This window comes from Haliotis rubra, unplaced genomic scaffold (assembly GCF_003918875.1).
Source record: "Haliotis rubra isolate DU_JTF1 unplaced genomic scaffold, ASM391887v1 Scf220, whole genome shotgun sequence".
Taxonomy (NCBI): domain Eukaryota; kingdom Metazoa; phylum Mollusca; class Gastropoda; order Lepetellida; family Haliotidae; genus Haliotis; species Haliotis rubra.
Genome location: NW_025766226.1, coordinates 960,729 through 982,719, shown reverse-complemented (window position 1 = coordinate 982,719; position 21,991 = coordinate 960,729). Strand labels below are relative to the sequence as shown.

The 21,991-nt window shown below is 36.5% G+C and overlaps 1 protein-coding gene across 1 annotated transcript; it reads left to right on the top strand.

Annotated features, from left to right (window-relative positions):
* The first annotated feature begins 419 nt into the window (after window positions 1-419).
* LOC124277367 (cerebral cavernous malformations protein 2 homolog) lies at window positions 420-21,564 on the top strand. The gene is made up of 13 exons (XM_046713035.1): window positions 420-579; window positions 8,532-8,687; window positions 10,995-11,078; window positions 11,408-11,506; window positions 11,777-11,864; window positions 12,924-12,970; window positions 13,319-13,435; window positions 13,470-13,487; window positions 15,049-15,107; window positions 15,493-15,643; window positions 16,628-16,766; window positions 17,523-17,646; window positions 18,216-21,564. The coding sequence occupies exons 1-13, from the start codon at window positions 550-552 to the stop codon at window positions 18,382-18,384; spliced, it is 1,281 nt and encodes a 426-aa protein (XP_046568991.1). The 5' UTR covers window positions 420-549; the 3' UTR covers window positions 18,385-21,564.
* Window positions 21,565-21,991: the final 427 nt, after the last annotated feature.

The following is a 21,991-nucleotide window of genomic DNA, read 5'->3' as shown; positions in this document are numbered from 1 at the left end:
ATTTTGTTTCATGCCTAATTTGGCACCAATTTTTTTATATTTTTATGTTATTAATCTGTCAAGATTTCCATGGAGCAATGCTGAGTTCATAATTTGGCAGTGTGAGGTTTGAAGTCCTGAACGTTCTTTAAATTTGGTTTGTTGTTGTTGGGCAATACAAAATTAATTAAACTTTTATTTTTGTCTCTAAAAATATATGATTAATGATTTTTTTTCTTCCTGAGGGCTTACCAATAGTCATGTGCAGGCATTTGTGATATGCGAAAGCAAAGATACTACACAATGCACATTTAATGAGCCATTCGTCGAAAACTGAACTGCCTAACAGAAATATCAACAGCAAAAATAGAAATATAACTGATGACAAACTGAGAAAAACAAGGGAGATAACTCTAAATTATCGCATGCTTCCGGAAAATGACAGCCGACCGTGCAAGATGGCGGAGGTTGTTTTGGTAGAAAGTTAGGGAAATTCTCTTGGTGACAGCTGAGATCTGCAGCTTTCACTTTTCAGGTTGTGGTTTTATCTAAAATGTTGGCAACTGTGCAATGGAAGACGATCCACGAGCAAGAAAAAAGGTGAGAAGCGATGTTTTAAATTTGTAGAAACTCGTAACAATCAGCTGTTCTGTTGTCAATAATCATTTGTGAAAACGAAGTCAATAGAAAATACTCATGCTAAATCAAAGAAATGCTTTTAAGAACTCAGGCCATGAACTGGGACAAAATGAATCATTTGACCGTTGTGTTAATTCCGTAAAATGATAATTCACAAGTTTTTTACAAAATGTGACTTTAGCAGGCCTGTCAACATTCATCATGATCATAAATTCGTTTTTCAACTTTAGCTTGATATATTATGACGCTTCATTATTTCAGATTGATTCTGTTACTGTTTTTTCCAACGAAAACATAATAAAGAATGGCCTCTAAACTTGATAAAATGATGACCAGTCAATATTTAGACAATATATAAGTTGTGTTGTAATAACTTATAAGAGTATCAAAAATGCATTTTATGTAAGCTGGGAGGCCTAAAACAAAAAAGCTTGTGCTTCCGATTTCCCGACCGACCCTAAATATTCCCGCCGAGCCTAACAATTTTACTCACCACATAATAAATTAAATTTATTTTCTGACATATGAGTAATACAAAAATATTTTGCAAAAAAAACCCCAAACAACCTACCAACTACCCTAGTTCTGAATGTAGGAAATCGGAACCACAACATTTTTTTTGGGGGGGGGGGGCCTTATCATTATCGCATGATATCTTTACAAATTTAATGAGTTGTATACAATGATGGCTATGTTCCTGCCTTTTGATGACAATGCATATTTTTTACAAATTCAGTTTTCTGGTATTTTCTAAACATTTTAAATCCTGGCACACCAGTGATAATATAGTACTGAATGAGTATGGTAGGACAATTTGCGTCCCCTAACCAAATATATTCGTATGATAACCAACTTTGCCTGCCTGCCAGTGACACATTATTTTCCTATGCCATGTATACCATGTGTATGAAATCGTTTATCATATGCAGATAAATTCAATAATGCAAATATGAAAGTCAACTGGTCAGTCGGTGCTATTGCCCTGTTACTAAATATGTACATGATTAAGGTGTCCAAATATGCAATTGTTGCATTAGCAAACCTCAAGGGCTCAGCATTCTGAATTTCTGAACACTGGTAATAATCATAATAATAGTGATATGTTTTACCCAAAAGGTTTTCATCTTCAACAATGGTTAACATTAGTAAACCTCTGAAAATGAAATGGGCAGTGGGGTAGCCTAGTGGTTCACGCCAAAGACCTGAGTTCGATTCCCCACATGGGTACAATGTGTGAAGCCCATTTCTGGTGTCCACACCGTGATATTGCTGGAATATTGCTAAAAGCGGCGTAAAACTAAACTCACTCACTCACTCTGAAAATGAATGATAATAATGATGATGATGGTAAACAGTATTCAAAGTTTGGAAATAATGAGCATGATAAAGAAAATGTCCTGACACTTGTCACCAACAACATTCTTGGCAGACATTCAGAGGAAGTCACTAAACTATTTCGATAACAAGGAAGCTGAATCCCATAAGTGTACTCCTTGAAACTGAAGCTTTCAAAATTGTCAGATACTATTGCATTTATATCCGCTTTTCTGATGAATCATAAATGATGTTCTATTGTTCATTTTGTTGTGATAAAAACACTGGACCTATTGAATTACATGATTCAAATGACAGTTGACATGACTCTGAAAATAACTGTCCAGCAGGGATTTACAGTACGCGAATTCCTGCGTCCTATACGCATAAAAATTGACAATGGACACAACAAAATTTATTAGTGTGTCCACAGGGACTCAGAAAAAGTCCAAATACTTTTTGTAAAAATTCCAATCAATAGTTTGCAACTAGCTGGGTCATGGTATTATTTGCAATTTAATTACTGTAACAATGTGATGATCATGATACACAATACAATAGCAGTATTAATAATAATATTTAAGTGTCTGGGACCCCCATTTTGTTGTCCAGGACCCCTGAAAATTAAGAGTATGAGTCCCACTCCCAGGGACCCTCAAATACAGGGCTCCATGTAAATCCCTGGTCCAGTCATATACTGTTTTATCACAGTTCTGTCACATACCAGTCTGTTTGGTTTGTTAGTTGTTTAACATGTTTAATGCCTCACTCAGCAATATTCCAACAATAATGCAGCGGTCTGTAAATAATCGCACAGTCTGTGATATCAGTACCACTTAACTTGTCTTGTTCAATAGTGATGCAGTTACATGTAGGAACATTTAGTAGCAAGAGAACTTGAAAATTTCCAGTCAGTCTCTGTAACACAAATACGACTTAGCAATGACATAGAAGAAAATATCACAAATAGACAACAGGCTTAGTATAGATTAAATTATGTATGTATTTATGATGTATGTATAGTCCAGAGTGAATGATTTTGACCTGTCACTATGTATTAAGTTTCATGTTTTGTTCTATCTACCACTAAAATGCTGAACCATTACTGAATTTAGGTTGGTTAGTTATCAGAAAAAGTGTTTTCCATATTCAATGCTTTTGTTTCAGCCCCATGTAACTAGGACATTTTCATGATTAAGTTTGATAGGGCATTCTTCAATACCGTTATCTTTATAATAATATAGGTAATAAGTAATGCGCTTGACTCCACAACACTTGCCCATGCTCTAAACACAAACACAAGACAGTCAGTAGCGAAGAAAGAGGAATGTCTTTAGGTGAGACTTAAAACTTGAGAGATTTGGAACAGATTTAATGTCTGTAGGGAATGAGTTCCACAGGAAAGCAGCTGAATGAAAGGATCTATGACCAAAAGTTCTGAGTATGTTTAGGCACAACAAGAAGTGATTGGTCTGCAGATCTGAGATTCTTCGGTTTAACGTAGGGTGGGACAAGGGCTTGGAGATAGAGTGGAACAGTTCAATTTAATGCTTGTCAATGTCAGCCATGACATGTTTATCAAATTCAGTATGTAAAGATTTTATTAACATTGTAATTAAAAAAATTGTAGATCTTGTGTAAAACAGGAAATGAATTGAAACCAGTGTTGTTCAAATTGTTTAGAACATGCCTGTGTTGAATAAACAGTTGAGGAAATTGTTTTGTTGTGCATTTAAATTTTTGCCATTTTGCCATGATTCTCAGTTGGCACCTGGTTGATGTTTCACATCAAAGTTTTCTTTGTTAGTTAGTTTGGTAGCTACTTTACATAATTTTGGGCCTAAAATGAAATGTATCAGTCAAAATAATGTATGACAAAGATTTCAACTTCCAGATTTGTTGTAAGACCTTAAAAATACGAACACATCTTTAGAACATTTTGGTTGACCATCAGGTGATGTCAAAGAAAACAATGTGTTTTAACTTAATGTAAACAGCCAAGTAATATGCTCATGGACCCCTGAACCTCAAAATGTGTCCACTGCATCGCATTGCATGTTGTACGAGGCGATGAAAGTTTAAAATCACACAAAACTTTCAATCAACAGGTATCCATTTCATAACTATGGAAAGACTTGAAATATCTTGTGCTAATGTGTCTAAAGGGCATGACATTCTTGTCAAGCGACAGAAAGCCTTTTGCTTGAGTAAAAATAACAGTATGTACACCTGATAACGAGAACTATTATAAAGGGGGAAGGTCTCTCTGCATGCTACATGTTTCTGATAGTTGGCGCTTCTTAGGAACAGCGTTCTAACTATGTCAAATATGGTAAGTGTTGTCTGACTGTTCTGTCAGGTTATTTGTTTGTAATATATTTAGTTGTAGAACAAGCAGTCATCTTGCTTATGCATATTGTAGTGTAAACATAATGAAACGATGATAAAGTTTAAAATGTTAAGAGTATAGACTTATTGTAATCATTTTGTTTTTGACATTGTGATTTTTAGGATTTTTATAAACTAATCATTCAGATTTTTTATCTTCGTTCAGCATGGAACAAATTAAATTATTCTCCAGAGCTAGGGCTATGTTGGCTAACTCAGGTACTCAGGTCATTTAATGAGTAGGACACCATATGCTTAGGACTACGTGTACCCAGGGATTAGTTATGTGATATGTTGTTTAATGACTTAACAATAAACATCACACTACAAGTCACTAATGTTTGCCTTTTTCTAGAACTATGCATGCATGACCAGATCAGTTTGTATATTTATCTAAATAGTGTTTGCCAGTGCTCTTGTAAAATGATTTCTAATCGTTCATTTTTATACCCAACTCTTGAGTCGTACAACAGATATGAAGCTGACTAAGCTGGCCCTTATCAGAGCTACAACCAAGGATCTGTCTTGGCTTGTGGATGAACCCAGTTACTAAGTTAAGGTCCCTTAAATGGTCCTTTAAAGGAAATATGACTGCCCTGCAAAATAATAAAATGGTTTAGTGTAAGATTTATCTCTAAGATTAAATAGTTACTATAACCTGAAGACTTTTATTATTAAGATTTCTGTTCAATAAATACAGTTGTGTGTCCAACGGGTCACAATATGTGTCTTTCTCAGTCTGTTTTATATATTTTATCGTACAGGAAATGCACATATCTGTGTTGCGTAAAACCATGGACTGTAATTAAGTGTGTGAATAATACTCACAGCTCCTGAATGTCTCCATAACACTTCTAGCTGAAAATATCAACAGCAGCATAGCAGTCACTCAAAATGAAATAGATCAAACTTCCTATCAACTGATTAACATGACAAAACGTGACAAATCATGACAAATCATGACAGGACAACAATAATCCAGCAGTTCGGCACCAGTTGACTCCCTCATCGCCATGTATTTACTAAGTCAACACAATGGTGTAACATAACATCGGCACAAATGCTATTTGTGTCTTGAAATTCCATAGGCTGAATTAGGGTGGGCTTCACATGCTTGCCAGTAGATTCAGGTCATATACTCCACCCATCTTATAATCTGCCTGTCACGAATGTTGTATGAGTATGATGACAGATGGGCGCAAAGTGTATGTTTGTAGGGAAAATTTATTATCTAATCTTTTGTTCCTTTTGGGTGGGGCACTTTAGGGCAGACTTCAGCTAGACTTTATGAACTGGGTGAACACTGTTCATCGTCTACAACTTGTGGTATTGCATGTATGTGGGATAGATTGGTGAGGAATATAGGGGATAGTGATTCAGGTAGGGATATTTGGTATTTGTTTTTATGAAAATAGTAAGTTGTTGACTAGTGGTTAGTGTTATGCCTACATTGTTTTGTTTCTTTAATATTTGAATGTTTATTGTGTTTATTCTTATTGCAGTCTTCTGGTTGCTGCTAATAATATTAACATTATGTTCACAGTATGCTGACATCCAAACCAATGCTTTTTCTATTTTATTTTCCTTATATCAATTTATGTACTGACAGTATTTATTATTGACCTTGTTTATGTATTGACACGATATAAATGTTTGTAGGTTGATCAAATGTGAATTATTGATTGGTTTAGTTTAAACATATCATGTTGTCATGGTTACATAATGAGATACAACTACATTGACAACTAGTGGTAGTTAAATGTTACCATCACATTAAATGGCTAAAAAATACACCCTCAAATAACATTCAATGAAGAAATGATGTGAAGTTTCACATGGGCTGCCACATCAACATTTTCGATCATCATTCTAAACATTTCAAAATATATATGTTACTTAATTCTCTATTGCTATGATCACCATGTATACATTTTGTGGGAAACGTTTTAATTTTTTGAGACCATGATGACAAATATGGAATTGCTTTCCTTCAAGGATTCCACTGCTCATGTAGATTCTCAGACCAATGTGATTAATATATGTAACAGCGGTATCACGTCAAGATTTGAAAACAGACGAATACTTGTAAGGGGTTCAGGGATTTATTGTCTTGGATGATGGATGAGGTGATAAAACCCTTGAAATAAAACATAAACATCTCAAATTACTGGTATACAGCAACAAGTACATAGTAAACATATAATTACATTTAATATTTTCTGCACACCACAAGGGTTACTCAATTTAAGTATAAATATAAGCCTATCTTACAAATTACAGTCATACAGATGAAAATCTGATATGTAACATAACATTGAGAACATAACCCATGCACTTAATTACTAACAACCAGTGGCTTAGTGCTTCAGGGACCTAATATAATCCACAGTCTCTATATCCAGTGTAAACAACCAGTGGCAAATGAGTGCTTCAAAGACCTAATATAAATAAAACACCTTCGGCAGTAAATATTCAAAAGATAAAATAACACAATTAAATACAATCTATATTACACTTTCCTACACTGCTATATTACACACACACACTCTTTCTCATGTCATCCATAATATGTAATTAATCTACAATGTATACACTATAGTCTACATTAACCAAACGTGTAATAATCATAATACATAATAGTGTGTCATGATATTAAGCATATCAAATATTTACATCATATCATCATGTAGATGATATTACAGCACATAATATATTTCAGACCTATGATTAAAATGATAAACTAACTAGACTAAAACATCATATCCTAACCTCCTTATGATAATATACATACAAAGACATCCAAAGTAACTTACCCCAATAAGTGCAGTGCTATGATAAAGGAGACAGAGTTGAAATAGTTGCAGTCAGAGTTGAAATTGTAGCAGTGACCAGGGAAAAGAATGTTGGGGTACATCAAACTCCAGATCTGGTCACATGCTCTAGAAACAATAGCAAATCAATCACTGGCCAAGCCGTGGCTGGACCAGGAGTCTGAAGAAGAATAGAACCCCCTGCAGGCTTACATAACTTAACCTAGGGATTAGTAGAGTGCTGTGTTAATTCAAAGGGTTGTTATATTGCTTAACTAAATTATATACTTAGGTTTAAAATACACAATATTTACATTCTGCTACATATAATCAGTGTTAGCAACTAGGGCCTCTTAATTCACGGATTTTTATCCCAAAACCATATGGACTTTATTAAAACTATCAAAACAAGGAATCACATCACCTCATGTCACGTCACATCACATTATATGACATTGGGCCAGACCAATTTTATTTCTTGTTTTACGGATCCGCCAGTCGTAATTTTTCAAGAGTAAGAAAAAAAAAAGTATTATTTTTCCCCGCTCAAAAAATAAATCCTAATGTTTTTATTGGCCAAAAATGTAAACTTACAAGATAATGTTTTTTAAATTGTATTTTGCCCCATATACACATCATAAATTGCCAAAAGTAAAATACTTTTAGTATTTAGAAGGAATATTACTTTGACTGGTGATTTTATGTTCATGTTTTTTTCCTCCTGCCTTTAGGTTAAAAGGCCGGTTTTCTGAGGACAAAGAGCCGTAAAACAAGAAATAAAATTTGTCTGACCTTATATTATTTCTGCAATGATTTAACAGACTTAATCAAGAGAGAAGAAAAAGGTTTCTGAAATTGTTAATGTTTTCATGCATTTGTAAAGAGTTGGGTTGTAACTGTAAACCAAGTGATGTAAAACATGTTTTAATGTACACATTACTAGGAAACAGAGATATTACAGGAAGTGATAGTATTATGTATCTGCCTCTCTTTGTGATAATGGTTGTGTTTATACTGAATATGACACTATGTATTTGGCTGTCAATGAGGTTAAATTTTTACATTTTTATTATTATACATGTTTCTCATTTCATGATGGTTCATATCAAAGTAGGGGCAGTGGGGTAGCCAAGTGGTGTAAGTACTTGCTCATCACACCGAAGACCTGGGTTCGATTACCCACATGTATACAATGTGTGAAGCTCGTTTCTGGTGTCCATGATTTTGAAACTAAATCATCCAACTCTGGAAAAATATATTTTGTCGTTTCCAGATTCATAATCAAACACAATTGCTGTATTACTCCGTCCCTTAAGCCAAGAAATCTAAGCATCAAATCACTTACATTCAGTTGAAAGCTGAGTTAAACTCAACTCACACACGTTATTGTTGCTCTTCCAGGGCTTCTTCAGCAACCAACTGAACCGTGGTCGGGGCCCCCGCGAGGAGATGGGCATGTATAGCCGACGGGTGCTCAACAGCTACGATCTCAAACCTCCGGACTACTACGTGAAACCTCAGTATCTCATTGAGGAGAATGTAGAGAAGGTTGTCAAGGTGAGTTCAAATCTGTCGTGTAAAGTCTGTAGGTGGCACACGTGCAGGTTCCTCTTCAAGGAACAATCTCTTTGGTAATAACAATGCAGCATGCATGGTGCTTGTGCAAGTTAAGTACTTGTAAATGTTATTATTTTTGTTGTTGTAGTTTTTGTTGTCTTTGTTTTAGTTTTCTTTATGTAAATAACTTGCCTAATTATCAGCCGCCGCACGTTTAGCTCGAAGCAGGGGATATAGTATTTGGCTCTGTCCGTCTGTACGTACATCCATCCGTCCGTACGTATGAATTAGAATATCTTAAGAACCATTGACTGGATTCTTTTCATACTTGGTACCTAGGTTCATCACAGTATAAGAAAGGTCCAAATCAGGTTTGGTGACCTTGACCTTCAATTCAAGGTCACAAGGGGACTTTAACGTTTTACCCTTGTCAGCGGGATATCACAAGAACCGTTCACTGGATGGTCTTCATATTTGACACCAGGCTTCATATAGGGAAGGCGCAGGGCCCAGTTGACTTTGGTGACCTTCACGAATTTTTCAAGGTCACAACAACACTTTGAATATTTCAGCATGTTATCCTGCATGTTAAGCTTGTCAGTGAGATACCTCAAGAACCAATCATTTGTTTTTCTTCATATTTGACACCAAATTTGTACCTTCATATAGGGAAGGTGCAGGGCCCAGTCGATTTTGGTGACCTTCCCATAATTTTCAAGGTCACAACGACACTTTGAAGATTTCAGCATGTTAGCCTGCATGTTAAGCTTGTCAGCGAGATATCCAAATAACCATTCACTGGATTTTCATCACATTTGACACCAGGCTTCATATAGGGAAGGCGCAGGGTCCAGTTGAGTTTGGCGACCTTCACATAATTTTCAAGGTCACATCAACACTTTGAAGATTTCAATATGTTAAGATTGTCAGCAAGATATCTCAAGAATGGTTCTAACTGGATTTTCTTCATAGACTTTCAAGACTTCTCTTGAATGTTTTTTGATAAGCAATGAAAATGTTTCAACAGCTACAGAGCTGAGCAAGATAGGTTGACTGGTCATGCAAGGCTCCAGATTGGGTCCGTATTGGCGTATGTACGGATAAAATATATGCACGATACGGTAGGAAATAATTTTAGAAAACGTAGCAGATACGCACCACAGCTAATGGTGTATGGTCTTAGAATCATTTACAGACTGAATTGTTTTTGTTTTATTGTTTTTCTTACCTGTTTACACAAGAGTAGCAATGTTGTGGTGTATATATGAAATGAAACAGAAGCTTACTGATACTCAATTAAATTCCATTCTGTAATCGAAATGTACTCTTTAAGTTTTTCCAGTACTCCTATATTGAATAAATAAGGAGTACGTACTCCTGATGTTGAAAAATTATCTGGAGCCCTGGTCATGATTTTGTTGACATTTAACTTCATCTTAACCTACGACCTTCACTTTCATTACTCTTTAAGTTTGATTTGAAATTTTGGGGGATTATGTCACCTTCGTGACAACTGCTTGTTTGTTGTAGTTGTTTACATCAAATCTAACTATTTGGTCAATCCATCTTGTTAAGACCCAGGTTTATGTATTCGTTGGCTGGCTTGTACAGAAAACTATGTAAACAGTGGAGCAATTAATTGTTTTATTTATGTATAATTATGAAAAGAAGGAAAGGTACACACATTGCAATCTGTAACTTTTGCTATGATGGCAATACCTGAGTCTAGTATTAGTAGTAACATTCCTTTCTGTCTTGTAATCCTTTTTGACACCAAACTCTACTGAAAATTGATGCTGTGTTCTGAAAAGGTTCAGATTTACATTGAAAGTTTGTTTGGAGGCATTTGGAGACAATATAATGATGATATGCTGGATGTTTTGTATTGTGATGGACAGTGATGAATATAAGGGACCGTTCATAATATATGGCTAGGGGGGTGATGATGATTTTAAGTGTGGGGTCACCCATTTTGTAGGGAGGTAGGGGGAGGTCATCAATTTTGTATGCATGTACTTGGGGGAGGTGGGGGTGTCAGTAATTTTGTACATAATAATATTTAAAAACTATGCTTAAAACTTATGGGAAGCAGAAATGTGTGTGTGTGTGTGTGGGGGGGGGTAATTGATTTTATACATGACATTTAAGGGGGGTCATTCACATTGTACATGCTTCTCCATAGGAATCATCATCAACCCCCCTAGCCATAAATTATGAACTGTCCCCAATCTGGTACATTTTGTTGTGACCTCATCATTATAGTGGTTTCATCCAGTTACTAAACGAACCCTTCATCTTGTGTTGTAGTATGCGGGGATGATCGATGGGGTGGTAGCTGACATCGACATCACAAACCGAACCGATGTCCTCCGAGTCATCGACAAGGGAAAGGTGAGACATTTAGAAAGCACATTCTGAGATAGCACTGCCAGTTTGCAATGGTGGATAGGGGTAACACAGGGATACACCATAACATTTTTCAAAATTTAATTTTTGTTTCTGTATAAGTTTATGTCTTAAATTTCTTATTATCATTATGGTAACCATGATAACATAATGGATCCTGTATTGTAACCACTATTCTAAACTAGACTTGGTACACATTAATGTTCAACCCAAATACCAATAAGTTGCTATCATGTCAACACAAACAGCTAGGAGATTATTATTGGCCAGTCAATCAATCAAAACAGCTTTTGGGATGTCATTTGTCATTTCAGAAACAAGGCTTCATCCCACCAAAAGTTGGCTACGAGCATGAAGCCATCTTCAGCTTGAGTGTCAACAACATCAAGATCAGCCGATACAACCAGTCAGAGGTATTATTGAATGTCTTTGAAATGTCTTTGTCACATTCATCATATATACCATCATACATCATAAAAAACATGATGTTTTGACAACATTGGAATTTTCTTCTGTTTTAACCTGTGAAGCCCATTTCTGGTGTCCCCCTGCCTTGATATTGCTGGAATATTGCTAAAAGCGGCGTAAAACCAAACTCACTCACTCCTCTCTGTTTTAACCAAGTGTGCAAATATTTTAGCTAAGGATTCAACTGTTCTGATGGAGTTATCTCCCTTTTCCAGGATCTGTTGCTAAGGATACCAATGCATGAGATTGCAGCTGTGTGTTACATAAAGGATGATGGCCAGCATATTCTAGCACTCAAACATGGTAGGTTGTGTTTAGGTAACTCCTTATTGTTACTGCTTTTAGATCTTATTTTCCCATAAAATGAAGGGCTGTGCAGTAATCATGAACTTCTTCAGTCTAGACCAATCACTCCTGCATAGAATATGTTCCCATCACTATGCTGTGTGTCATGAGAGTTAATGGCAATATGTGCTTGGAAAAAAATAACATTGTACATACAAAATTAAGACATGGCAATGAATTAAAAAATATGTATACTACTCTTTAGAAAAGGTTACAATTGAGCCTCATGTCTTTGTTTATTGAGGTCCTTCTTATATTGAGCTTGAAACAGTTAATTAGGGGTGAAACGGTATGCTCCTACCACGGTGCGGTACGTATGGCAGTACAAATCATTCGGTTTGGTCCTTTTGGGTTCAGTACATGACATATGATCATAATGCAGAAAACTGACAAAAAGAGCCAAACCTATATAGATTTTGACAAAATGGTTCGATTTCTAGACATTTTTTAAAAGGTTTTAAAAGGTTAACATATGACGGTATGAAAACTGGAAATACCGAATGTTTGGATTACATTACGGTAAACTGAACCGAAGGCAAAATACCACGGTTCTACTAAAACCGCGGTATCCCATTTCACCCCTACAGTTAATGTACACACTATTGTTATTTATTGAAGATACTTGTGATGTTAACATTGAACTGATGCAACGCAGCTTTACATAATGAAGACAATGAAGACATTTTTCAGAATATACATATGTGAAGAAAACAGAATGGGTTGAGTGACCAAAGATAATAAACATAAATTTCTCATTTTCTTTTTCCTTTCTGTCATTCAATGTATTATTTCCTAAGGTGATGTTCAAACTATATAAAAAGAGGACAACAGAATTTGCAAGATGATTTGATTGATTGCATAAAATGGTGCTGATATTAACCTAAATCAATCTATATTCATCTGGCAATCTCAGTTATCAACATGTCGCCATAATAATATTGTTAATGATGACGTATACCAAACAATTTATTCTGTCAGTATGTATTCTGACATTTCTTACATTGTCCTTTCTTCAAGGAACACTTGAGGAGTGCAGTTTGTCTGTTCTCTACTGTGATACAAAGGTAAGACATAGGTGTACTAGGATTTTAAAGTTTTCGTTCTGTGACAGAAGTCTTCTACATCAGACTGTGTAACACCAAAGTTGAAAAATCAACTATATAGCAGATCTCCTTACAGAGGGTGCCAAGCCCTGTTCAGTGGTATTCCATTGGCTGCTGTGCAGTACTCTGTATGCCATGAAATATATTTCTAGTATGCAAATGGTATGTTGCAATGTAAAAATAAAACGTACCGTAAATAGTTTCACAGAGTTGCTTGTGTACATGTGGCATGCTTTCAGTTATGGGCCCTGATATATAAGGTAGTAAAGTATCCTACTGACATACTGTCTTCTGATTGGTTGTCATCAGCAAGCAGCAGAGGAACTGTGTGCTCTGATTGGCCAGTGTTTCCAGCTGGTGTATACAGAGGCCACCATGCAACTGCTGGATTCTCTACCCCTCATAGATCCCTGGAACCACGACCAATTTATTACTTGGTCCCCAAAGATTCGACTCATCTCACAGCGGATCAACTGGGGTACTGTCGATGCAACTTGTAACATATTTGACATTTTATCAGTATTCAGATGTGGTGGTAGGTCTCTCAAATTTGAAAAACATATTCATGACGGTTTTTTTTCTGAAACTTGTATTGTGAAACTCAGATTTATGTTTGGTATGGTTGAGCTGAACTTGGTTTCAAATACTCAGTAATCTACCATTCTGGGTTTTAGATAATTAACATTCAGAAATTGTTGGTTAGTTTCTTCTCTCTCCTACCATGTGTACTTTGAAATAGTGTATCATCTAATTGTTTGTTAATATGTGTTACTGATTGTCACTCTCAGCAATACCACAGCCATGTGACGGTGGGCTGTAAATATTAAGTCTGCAACAGACAAACCAGTCATTGATATCATGTGTACTCATCCATGTTTTCGAGGTTCAATGGCAATCAATCAAGTTATGTCACTAACTGCCTGATCTATTTTGGATACCTCTAATAACCAGAAGAGGTTGCTGGGGACTATTCTAACAAGGAATCTCCACAGTGCTGAACTGAAATGGAGAAATAGGGGTAACCAAGTGGTTCAACCATTTTGTCTTTACACAGAAACATTGGCTTAATTCCCCATACAGCTTCAATATATGTAGCCTGTTCTTAGAGTTCTTGTTATGATATTACTCAAATATGGCTGGGATATAGCTGGAATATGGCTAAAATGGAGTAGATACTCATTCACCTTGTCCCATCTTTGGTGACCTTGTGGTTAAAGTGTTAAAAGTGACCTTGACCTAAAGTTTACCAACCTTGGGCTTCCCCATCATTTACAGGATTTATAGTCTGGCAGAAAACCTTATGTGACAGTGTTTGATCACTTTTGATTGATTTACCTGTGCTGAGCCTTTCTCGCATACCTGGCTGTTCCTCTCTCTGCACTCCTCCCTCGTAACAAATAGTGTACTGTGTCAATATTTTAATGATAGTTTGTTAAACAGCTTTTTTATTATTAAATCATAATTCATGAAATTAAAAATTCACAATATAATGCATCGTGCCAAATTAGAAAACGATTGTACTTGTATGTTTTTGAGTAAAGTGACCAAACACCGTCACGAAAAGTTTTCTGCCAGACTATAACTGATATGCTGTAGCATAAATGAAATAGGTTTTAGAGCAGCATTCAACCAGTGTAGGAAAGATGTAGAAAATCTAGCCTGTCCACAGGACTGGCAGGTCAAATTTTTTACCAGTCCTGCCAAAATCTAGCCTGTCTTCCAAATATAAATAGAACACCTTCGGCAGTAAATATTCAAAAAGGTTATAAGTATTATATATATGTCATTGGTTTGCTAAAATTGACCCGACATGAGGACGGACTAGATATTTTTTTAACCCGTCCTCCACAAAATTCACCCGTCTCGGACGCTGGGACGTGCTATCTTTCCTACACTGATTCAACCCAAGTCATTTACTCCCAACTGATATCTCACAGTGGCCATTCCCTCTGAACCAGATAACTGTTTTTATATCATTCTTGCAAATTGCTTGTATAAATATTGAAGAACAGTTGCTGTTAATAGTTTTTTATCTCATAGAAACAATTTCAGAGTCGACTACAGTCTTTCCCTTTGGACATGGTGCACGTCCTTCATTGTAAGTTTCCTGTTGTGTTGAAATTATGCATGCTTGTCTTGTGTTGATTATGCATCCTCTTGTGTTGTGCTTTATGTAACACTCAATATATGACTTCAGTTTCCAGTAAGATGAATTGTAATTATCATTGTAAATATCTATACATTATATGTATTTGGACACGTTGCCTCTGGTTCTACCTTGTTTACAAACATGGGTCATTAGGACCCACTGATAATGGCAAATTGTAAACTAAAAATAAATGAAAACTAAAATATTTATATGAAAATTATCATGCAAGATCAAATGGCAGACCACTAGATAACATTTGAATTGAAGTGACTGAGCTGCTGAGAAGAGAATGTTTGAATTTTGTTTATCGTATATGGTGTGGGTTTTCTTTCAGTTTAACATCATCAAATCTAGATCTGCCAACTCGTCAAGATTCCATCCCTAGACGATCACCACGTGGACAAGAGCGGGTGCCGAGTGAGAACAGTACGAGGGGAAGTGATGTCAGCATCCCCACCGATCTGGTCAAAGACTACATGTTTAAAGTTAGTATGTTCTCAATATATCTTCACAGGTGGCTCTTTTCTTTCTCTCGGGACGGTGGAATAGCCTTGCGTTCACTCATGCCGATGGCCCAGGTACAATGTGTGAAGCCCATTTCTGGTGTCCCTTGCCGTGATATTGCTTGAATATTGCTAAAAGCGGCTTAGAACCATACTCACTCACTCACTCTTTTCTTTCTCTGCACTAAAACTTAACAAACTTCATTCCTTCAATATTGTTGATATTGCTTCTTGGAAGTAACTGATATTTACCCATATATTCTCTGCTTCAAAATTCCACATTGACAACAGTTGAAGTCCTTGCCCATTGAAAGGTCACATGAATAAGGTTTTTAATTAAATTGGTGATGGCCCCATACATTTGCATGTGTGAGTCACTGAAGCCCAGGTTTTGAAATCTTAACTCTGATGATTGCCAGATTCATTTGCCCTGATTCCTGTCCTATACCTTTGGATTTGACCCAAATGAACATCTACAATGTGTGTAAATTGAATTTAGGCTTTTCTCACATCATTAGGCTGATTGAAATGCTGTTTAAAATGTTTGATAACTACTTTGCCTACCTTTACTTTACTGCATATCATAAAGCATAACACTAAATCTTCGTGGATAATAACATTGGAATGTGAATATATGAAACAGTCTTATGATTTAACAATATCTGATAGACAGCAGCGATCTTTTCTCATGAGGGTCCCATTCTCCAAGCTGTCATACCTCCTATACTATAACATAGACTTACGACAGTCGAAACGAGGCCCTGATCTTAGTGCTAAGATGATTGTAACTCCCATACCTTAAAGCTTATTACAGTTGTGGTGCTGAGATCACATTGTGGAACTGAAATAGTTCCTTCATGTAACATAGAGGAACATAACATAAATGATTTAATTATTGTAAAATGATATCATGAGGAAGCAGAATATTTTCTGGCCTTTGTTTGACCCTCACATGAAATATTTCAGCTGCATCAAAAACTGAATCCGGATGAATTGCGGCATTTTGCTGAACTCCTGCGGGACTGGCATAATGAACTGCCAATTGGAGAATTCTGTGAACAAGTGCTACAACTTTATGGTGCAGATAGAAAACATTTGTTGGCAGGTGGGTATTATTTAGTTCAGCTCACATATCCATGTGTAGATAGTCATCTGGGGCGGTGGGGTAGCCTAATGGTTAAAGCGTTGGCTCGTCACGCCGAAGACCCGGGTTCGAATCCCCACATGGGCACAATGTGTGAAGCCCATTTCTGGTGTCCCCGCCGTGATGTTGTTGGAATATTGCTAAAAGCGGCGTAAAACCAAACTCAGTCAGTCAGTCAGATAGTCATCTGTTATCGTCTCTAGTAAGTCATCTTCATTTGCAAGCACTTTACATTTCTGACTTATTTTTCTAAGTAGCTTGATGGATTTACCTGAAATATGTCCCCAACAACCATGTTGGAAAATCATCTTTCATCTGTTTTGGACATCTTCTTAGAAACTGTTGGACCAATGTAGCTGAACCATGTTTGTTCACTAATGATGGTTTGCGCGTCACGCTGAAGACCTGGGTTTGATTCCCCACATGGCTACAAAGTTTAAATCCCATTTCTGGTGTCCCCCTCAGCGATATTGCTAGAATATTGATAAAAAGCTGTGTAAAATTGAAGATTGAGGATGACTTTGCAAGCCTGATGATAAGTTATTTAACATTAAAATCAGGAAAAACATGGCCGTTTGTTTAATAAAATTTCAGTGAATTGTCAATCCAGTGACTATCAAGAAGCCGCTTGCATGATCCTCATTGATGTGTGATATTACTGGCTCGACTTGGAATCAGTGTAGTCATAACACTGAGTACTGAATATTGGTTTTCTAGAAATGAGTCCTTTCATCCCGTCTGCGGACTATGGTCAGTTTGTGGACTTCCTCCGAAAGAATGGCATCAACATACCTGAGAATGGAACGCTCTCCAGCTCCAGGAGTAACACAAGAATGTACACGTAATAATTAATGGCTTCTATGTAGCATGCAGATCAGGCATTGGAATGGGGAGGAGACTGTTACACTTTACAGATTACCACCCCCAAAACATTTTAAGTCAGCTTATCTTTTCTGCTTCAAGAGATCCTAAGTGTTGGGGCAATACAATGACCTAATGCTAAGATACAATATGGGTTCTTAGGGCTTAGCACCCATGAAGATCCAGTTAGAATTGGTCTTTAGTATCCCATGTTTGTCGTAAGAGGCGACTACCGGGATCGGGTGGTTTGGCTTGCTGACTTGGTTGACACATGTCATCGTATCCCAACTGCGTAGATCGATGTTTATGCTGTTGATTGCTGAATTGTCTGGTCCAGGCTCAATTATTTACAGACTACCATCATATAGCTGGAATATTGCTGAGTGCAGCGTTAAACAACAAACAAACCAACCAACCAATCAATCTGAGAGCTTAGCATCATGTTAGATATGGGACCAAATGAATGAATTCTTACAGCTGAAATATTTTGAGAAGAATTTCTTGTGTTTTTTTTTCAAGTTGACTTCAGGCATGATGTGTTTGTTCCAGCAGAAGGTCAGTCAGTGAACTGTCAACAGCGAGCACCATCAGCAATGGCAACATTGATGACGTGGAACAGATTCTCAACATGGTCACAGATCACATCGCTCGTCTTGATGCCAGCGTGGATGTGGAAACCAACCCTGAAAACTTCATGCATGGAATTGATAATTATTGATGTGCCTTTCATTTAATGTTTGATCAGGTTGATTCTGGTAGTGAAATCCAGAATATTCCGGTGTTCTTTAAACATAGGATCTACAACTACACGCTAATTAGGGACCATATCTGCTTATAGCTTGAATCACTGGAATCCAGACCCTCAATCATAGGTTTCTGGCAGACCTAAGGGACATAACTCCGCAAACTGCAGCACCTTAGACAACCAGCACTTGTGGGCTCACCTCCAGCTTGTAAACAATGTCATGCAAAGGTGAAATTGCATACGAAAAATAGAAAGATGTCTTTTGCTTGTGTTGAGGGTTAGGAAGAAAAATACTTAAACTCCTTTAAAGCATTTAGTAACTGAAGCTTGGGGCAAGTTCCTGTGCCTTATTACTGCCCAAAGGAGAATTACCTCTGACAGTGCCTGTAGAATTTAGTCTAAAATTTCAAGCAGGGTTTCTGAAAATGTTGTGGATCTACCAGGCAGAGATGTCCAATCTTGTCAGAACTTCTCATGACATTCAAAGAAACAGGTGTTTCAAAAATACCTTTAGAATCAAACAGACCATTTTAGTGATGCTTGTTTTGCTTTAGCAGTTGTTATGGTATACTCGTCAACCCAAAAAGTATGTATTTGTTTTTCATGATTACTTTTTTCAAAATTGGGAAAGCATGGCCTACAAGGTTCTTTTTGTTACATCATAATATATTTTCTGAAACACAGTAACACAATTTGTATCATCTGTTGAGTCATATGTGTTTGAAGAATATTTTTTTAAATGTTACAGTTTATTCAAAGATAAATGAACTTGAATCATGACGTCACAGTTACACAACCATTGCATATACATTACATGTTAATACCTGCTGTTGTTGTTTATTGTACATATACATATTCATTAATGTTTTGTCTAAGACAACACACGCAATGTATATAAACGTAAAAACGTAACGTCAGATTTAATCTGGGGAAATGGGATGTGATAGCATATTTATTGTGTGCCTTAGATCTATTGACCCGTTTTGCCATCCAAGCTGATCATGTATGCATCAGTCAGCAACATAAGTCACTAGTCCAAAGTGATACTAGTAAACTAGTCTCATCAAACTGGCTTATATTTGTCCATATACTACGGAAGATACACTGAGAATGATACAAATGTATCTCTTTAAGCTTGTAGACTCAGATGTCTTTGGAAAAGATTGTTCAGGGATTCATGTGAAATTATTACGGCTCTTCAACAGCATTGAAAGCATTGTGTGAAATAATTTCAAAATCTTACTGACCAGGGGTCAGTATTTTTTACCTAGCTGGCCTTGAAAGTTACTGGCCAACATCAAGTTTCACTAGCTGGAGTTTGAGGTTGACTTACATCTACATAGCAAGGAACAAATCACCATTAAATATTCACTAGTCAGTTGGGCTAGAGAGATTTCAGATTCTCAGTCCAACAAAGTTTACTAGCTGCAGACCAAAAGACAGGTGGCTGTTTTGCACAGTGTCTGAAAGTATCCGGAGAACCACGGGTGGGTTTGGGTGTGCTGAAATGGAGAGGGTTCAGGTGTACCAGTATAGGGTGTGTTTAGGTGTTGGATTTACAGATCAAGACACACCATACGTATTACGTTGCTGACATTGTTATTAGAGCTGTGCTTCTTTCATCTTAAACATTGATGCATGACATCAACTACATTAATGCATGCTATCAAACACAATGCATGATATCAATCATTGTTGTACATAAGCATTGTATATATGTTTTATCTACTTAGTTTTATCAACACATTTTAGACTTGTATACATGTGCTTATTGAGTCTCAGTTCTTTTTTATCCTCATTTATATGGAAGAAATGTCTCTTTATCTTTCAAGTAATGTTATGCTAATGTATCTCTGCGGACATATGTTAAGCCTTGTACCATGTACACCTTGGTTGTGTGAAAAATATGTTACACGATAGGAAAGCTATTGATATGTGGGATATGATGCATGATCGGATATGTTATACATTAATATATACCAGGTAGGATATGATAAAATATGTGAATATGATGCATACGCTATGTAATATGGAACCTGATGTGATACATGGTATGTCATACATGTAATATATGATATGATACAATATGAGGAAGCATAAGTGATATATGCAGTATGCTTTGTGTTGTATTGATGCTTGAGGCATTTAACTGTTGAAGTAGTTTCAAGCGCTACACAGAAGCATTACATAACATAATGTAATTAATATCATTACCTTCCCATTGTGTTTTAATGGCATTAATTTACAAAAAGACCTGACACCTCTACTGTTTCCTTAGGTTCAGTAGTGAGCTTTAGGAGAATGGTAAAAGTTTTAACTTAAATTCATTTATTAATTGTCATTTTATTATGTCCGTTTAATCATCAGAGGTGAGTGAGTGAGTATGGTTTTACGCCGCTTTTAGCAATATTTCAGCAATATCACAGCAGGGTACACCAGAAATGGGCTTCACACATTGTACCCATGTGGGGAATCGAACCCGGGTCTTCGGAATGACGAGCGAATGCTTTTAACCACTAGGCTGCCCCACAGTCCCCATCAGTAGTCTAATGTAGCGGTACTTATGTCAATATTGTTTGAACTTGTCACTTGGCTATGGACAATCACAATGCATCAACAGTTTGCAAAGAAACACCCCAAATCATTGCCATCTGCTGAATACTTTATATGAATACTAGTAACTGCAGAATTTGTTATAGCAATTAATTTAATGATACTAAATAAGTTTTTTATTTCCTTAGTTGAATTATGTTTAAAGATATTCTTGCTGTTACTCTGTGAAATGGCAAATTGTGATAAAAACTAAGATTCTCAATTGACTGTGTAGTCCGATGAGTCACTTTCATATCTCAAGAAGATCAAGATACCTCTTGTTATCAGAAGCAGAACTATTTATGGTGCATTTAAGGCCAGTATGAACTGATTACAGTCAAAAACCATTGTGTCGAAGATTAAGGGATTCAAGTACTTCAAGTGCTCTGAGGTTTTACATGCCCACAAAATAATGACTAAATATAGAATACACAGTTGACGGATTGGTGTTTGACGCCGCCCTCAGCAATGTTCCAGCTATATGGCAGTGATCTGTAAATATTGGAGTATTCCAAAAATATTTGGCCTAAAGATACAAAGCCTTAAAGAACTATTCCAAAATATCAAAATAATGAAGTTTAGTCCTTGTAACTGGTCATTTTATAAACCAGAATCATTGCTTAAAACATATATTTCCAACAGCCATTACTCAAAACAAAATTGCTTATTGCATTCTCAATTTGAAATAAGTGCAAAACCATTTTTTTGTTGTGGCATAAATTTTCAGTGATTAAAATGTTAAAATGCGTCTCCACAATAAAACTAAACACCATGGTCACATAGATCATACTTCTGTTATCCATAAAAAGGTGTTATGTATTCCTGTCCTTTCAGCCTGTCAAAGAATAACCAATCAAGTCTGGACCAGACAATCCAGCGATCAACAGCATGAGCATTGATCTACGCAATTGAGGTGCGATAACGTGTGTCAACCAAGTCAGCGAGCCTGACCACTCAATCCCGTTAGGGACCGCTCATAACTTATGGC

Excerpts from the sequence above, each read along its gene's own strand:
- LOC124277367 (XM_046713035.1), top strand. The coding sequence starts at position 550 with ATGGAAGACGATCCACGAGCAAGAAAAAAG. Across the intron at positions 15,108-15,492 it reads CATGGTGCACGTCCTTCATT|TTTAACATCATCAAATCTAG; the intron begins GTAAGTTTCCTG and ends GTTTTCTTTCAG. Across the intron at positions 17,647-18,215 it reads AGTAACACAAGAATGTACAC|CAGAAGGTCAGTCAGTGAAC; the intron begins GTAATAATTAAT and ends TGTTTGTTCCAG.